This window comes from Aedes albopictus, chromosome 2, assembly GCF_035046485.1.
Source record: "Aedes albopictus strain Foshan chromosome 2, AalbF5, whole genome shotgun sequence".
Classification (NCBI taxonomy): Eukaryota; Metazoa; Arthropoda; class Insecta; order Diptera; family Culicidae; genus Aedes; species Aedes albopictus.
In genome coordinates this window covers 134,729,199-134,734,040 of record NC_085137.1, presented here as the reverse complement: position 1 = coordinate 134,734,040, position 4,842 = coordinate 134,729,199, and the positions used below count along the sequence as shown (strand labels likewise).

Sequence of the window (4,842 nt, the reverse complement as noted above, 5' to 3'; positions counted from 1 at the left end):
TGAAACGAAAGAAATACCCTGACTCAAAATTAGGAAACTACGAAGAATCGGTAGAGGTATTCAAGAGGATTCCATGTAGGATGGAATCGCAGGAAGCATTTCCCGAAAGTATTGCAGCAAGTAAGTTTGTCAGGAGAGATCTCTAGAAGTATTCCAGGAAGTACCACAGCTAGAAATTCAGGAAGAGTCCTAACAGTAAATGCTTGAGAAATCCGAGCTGGAATACATGGAATTCCTGAAGAAATCCCAAGAGAAATTTCTGGAAGAACCCAACTATGTAAATCATTGAAGAAATCCCTGGAAGAATCATCGAAGAGATTTCTGGAAAAATTCGCGGAAGATTACCCGGAAGAATCATAGCAAGAATGCTTGAAGAAAATCCTAGAGGAATCCCTAGTAGAATTCCAGGAGGCACCTCAGTTACAATTTCTGGAGGGTTTTTAGGAGAAATTGCTGGAAGTTGCTTCTTCCCAGCTCCCGGAGGAAGGCCAATAGGAGCTTCTGGAGGAATCCGATGAGAAATTTCTGGAGGAATCCCTGGATGAAATATCTCAGGATGGGTTAAGAATAACAAAAAAACGTAAACCGATCATTCAGACCGATCCGAATGTTACGCTTTGTGTAGAAACTTTCTTTAATTTGATGATGTAGACGTGATCATCATTAGGTATATTTCAGTGCAATCCAGGAGAAATATGCTATAGAATTATTTTAGTCATTCGAACGCTTTGCCCTGGGAAATGCTATTGATTCTCGTCCTTTTTTATGAGAAACATTATCAGAAAATTTTCTTCCACGTCGATTTGAACCAAGCGGCGATGCGACTCATTGGACCTAATGTTCCATTTTGCTCAGCAAGCTGCATGTTCATTTTGGTAGGCTTTAGGTTACATTCCGAAAACTGTCGATCCAGCTGGAGGATGGCCTTGTGGGATCCCTGATCTAAAATCGGAGAAAATCGGTCTTACTAAATGTAGGGCCAAACCAACGTTGATAATATTACTTACAAGTGCAGCCTGTATACACACTACAGTATGGATATCTCACACCATCAACGATTGTTACCATACCAATGTATGGCAAAATATTCATAGGTTTCTGTGTAATCGTAAATGTTCTGTTTCGATGTACCTCAAGTGAAAAGCTGTATAAATGGAAGTTGATTTCCGGAATATACAGTCGAGTTGTTCCAGGTGGTAGCCGTGGCCTGTCCAGCACCATTTCACCATCACGAAGTCGAAGTCCGGCGTAACCATTGATCATGGTGTGTAGGAAAGTTGCAGCACCGGAGACATAGTTCGATGCCCCGGGAGATTCTATGGGCCCTTGGTTCCACACGTTGAATGGTGGTCGCATGTACGGTTGATAACTGAAAAGAAGATTTTCTTTGGCTAAGTTCAGCTCGTCTAGCTCAAGCCAAGCGATGGTTTGCGTTGCCGCCGACATTGTGAAGTTTTAGTGACGGGACTGTAGATTTCCAGTTTGCGCCGTTTCGTTGACCTGATGATGGCAGAAGAACACAATTAGACAAGAGTTTTTAACACTCGAATACTTACGTTTGCATAGGAAGATCTAAGGGATACCCAAGCAGTACAGCATCTGCTTGGTATATTTTTTGTCCTATGACATAACCTTCGAACTGAGGGTTGAAGTCTCCGGTTGAGTTGTACAACAAATTCAAACTTCTCGCGATACGAATCGTTTCTTCAGTAGCTTTTTTACTAACATTCAGAGTACCATTGCATATACAATCAGCGTATTCACCGAAGAACAGATTGTTAGCAGCAACGACATTGGTGAACACGTTGTTGGTGACGTTACGATTCAAGGTATCAGGTCCCGTAACCGCACGAATATCGTACTTATCACTGGAGGGATTATAGATGGCCCGACTCTTCCAAAAACGAGCAGTATTGTATGCCAAGTCACATCCTCCTTGTGATTTCATGAACTACTCGTTTTGCGTAGCGTAGAAAAAGTGCCTGACTGCGAAAGCGACATCTGCTGTGGTGTGATGTTCAAGTTCTTCAGCTTCTGGATCCGATGAAACATCACTACCTGTAAAGGCAGAAGCCCTGGGATATTGCCATCCCTCATTACCATTTTTTGCGGCGTTTCTTTCAACTGCTTTGCGAACATGCTTAATTCTGTAGATCAATATGTCTTCAGCAACGAGCGGATCCACTAGCACTACTATAGGCATCATCCACATATCGAAATCCCACATGACGTGCCCCTGAAGTTCATTCCGCCCGATTCCGGAGGGCGATACTCCGTACTTCTGTTTACCATTAGGCGTGAACAGTACCCGCGGCATATTACTAAACAGTTGAAATGCACTGGCTTTAATAGCTCGATCTAGCTCATCGTTTCCAACGACTGTGATTCCGTACTGATCCCAAACTTCTTTCATGCGGCGTTCCTGAAACTCGTCTATACTGTCGTTCCTCCGGATACTGATCAATATTCCCCAAATATCGTTTTCCGCATCCTCTCTACTGCGGGCGAACACTGTGTAGAAACTGAACTCTTCAGCGGTGGAGTTCTCCGCCAACACTAGAGTAGTCGGTATCTCTTTATAGTATAGACATACTTCGGTTTTCTCCGTTTGAAGCTCTGGGTCTTCGACCTCATTAGTAGTCCCACATTGACGCGTATAGACGCTTCTAGGAGTTTCCTCGTTTTCAGGAGCCTGGAATGAAATATCAGCGGACGGCGGTACCGGAACTTGCAGAATTTTGGCGTACAGTGTACCTTGGCCATTGAGTCGTTCAATTCAGAATTTGTTAACAATAACTTGGCTGAATTCTCGATGAGGATAAACGCTATGAACGAGGCGAAGTTGTCCGTCAGGGTCGTCGTACACTGTTCCTAAGCTGCCGAATTTAATATCCAGGTGGTAGGAACAGTGGAGAGGATTAGTTTCCGGATAGCTGCATGCTTCTAGTTGTATATTGGCATAGTTAGGAATGCGTACACGGTGACTCTGAGCTCCACGTCCATTGTAAACTCCGGTCAGGTATACACTGTCACTGAATACGGTAAATCCGAGAATTCCGTTCGAAAGCGTTGGGATGCTAGAAGCATCTGGAAACCTGTGTCAATCAGTTTAATATTGTCATTAGCTACTAAAATAAAATAGGTATCTACTTACTTTGTTGAATTGAAGAGATAATTTGTGTCGATTGCAAGACCCAGCGAAATGCTTATCGCTATAATCAGCAAAGACGACATACTCTTAGATGCCATCTTGCCACGGCTAAAGGCACAAGTTCTATGGAACCTTGAAAAACACTTGCGTCCCGGAACAGCTATCCGGCTACACTGAACGTTACGGATTTGAGAATCAAGATTTTGAACAGCATTACATGAATCGATGAAGATAAACAGAAGCATATGTTAGATAAGATATCAAAGAAATGGCAGCTGTTTATGGTTTCCGTGGAGTTCCGAGAATCTGAACCAGCTTTCATGCGTTCAGTTTGCTCACGGTTTTGCGTAAATTTCTTATCAATGCCGAATTTATGAATGGACTCAAATGGTGTGGTACTCAGATCCAAAGATCCGAAATTTTCGGTTCGTCGTTTCCAGTTTGCTGCCATTTTGGCGGGCTTAACTCGCATGCATGGAGCCTCGTGATCCCCTTGTCATTCGATAGAGTCAAATACTCGAACTGAACCTACAAACCGAATCGTCTTTATTTTTGGTGCTTCCAGAATGTAGTGATTAGATAAGAGAGAAATGGCTCACCACACCATTCATTGTTGGATTACCAAAAAAAAAAAAAAATGCCGTGAGGAGGTTTGTCAACTCAGGGTATCGCTGGGAGATGTAGGTAAGATAGCACGGAGCGGTATCGGTCGGAAGTCATCAGTTTATCGACAGGAAATGAGTGACGCTATATCCGCGGTATAGGCAGCGAATAATGATTATAGATCGCGGGAGGTTCGCCTGATACCTTGATAAACAATGTTCATTATCTGGCGCGGTTTGTCGAGAATGTTATCACCATTATGTGCCCGGTGCAAATATTTGTTTGTTTTATTGTTTTGGTTGGGAACAGCCAAAGTTCAACATTTTTTTTGGCATTTTCTGAGAATTAGAAGCTGAGTGAGGTAATGTTGTATCGATGATAACATTGAAAATTTTGAGTGAATCATGGTTACAATGCATACGATTGGGGCATTCTATGTTACGGTTAAGGACAAACGTCTTGAAATCCCACTTCAAAAGTGCATCAGAACTTCAGACGCATAAATCTCAAGAGGCAAGCTTCAATTAACACTGAATTTTATTATTCTGTTGTTACTCACGTGTAATAAGCTTAAAATAAGAAGATCAAGTGCGCTTGTTTTGTTTACGAAGAGATTTGTGCGCTCAAAATCGCGAGTAGGTTCCAAATTCGGCCATTGTGGCGGCCATCTTGGGATTCTAACAAGTCTGTCCTTAAATGTAAGACACATTGCTGATTTCTAAACTTGAAAACATCAAAACTTCTTTTTATGCAGATTTAATTAATGTGACTTTATTATGCTTTGCATGAAAAAAAGATATTTAGCACCAATACTCATTCATTCATTTATTCAGTATTACATCAAATTCAAGATAAAATTGAATCAACAATATTTCTAATAATACATCGTTCGTGGCTACCGTTCTCCATCCTCGGTCACGCCCGATGCTCGCCAAGTCACGTTCCTCCTGATCCTCCCATCGTGCTCTCTGCGCTCATGCTTGTGCCAACCGGACCTGTCGCGAACACCAACTTTGCAGGGTTGTTGTCCGGCATCCTTGCAACATACCCTGCCCATCGCATCTTTCCGGCTTTGGCCTCGGCCTTTG

The 4,842-nt window shown here is 42.6% G+C and overlaps 1 protein-coding gene across 1 annotated transcript; it reads right to left on the bottom strand.

The window, feature by feature from the left end:
* Nucleotides 1-610: 610 nt before the first annotated feature.
* LOC109622151 (protein-glucosylgalactosylhydroxylysine glucosidase-like) lies at nucleotides 611-3,567 on the bottom strand. Its single transcript, XM_062850479.1, is given in 5 exon segments — nucleotides 611-942; nucleotides 1,008-1,448; nucleotides 1,451-1,500; nucleotides 1,557-3,095; nucleotides 3,155-3,567. Coding segments are annotated over 5 exon segments (2,436 nt in total). The 5' UTR covers nucleotides 3,397-3,567; the 3' UTR covers nucleotides 611-778.
* Between the last annotated feature and the right edge of the window lie 1,275 nt (nucleotides 3,568-4,842).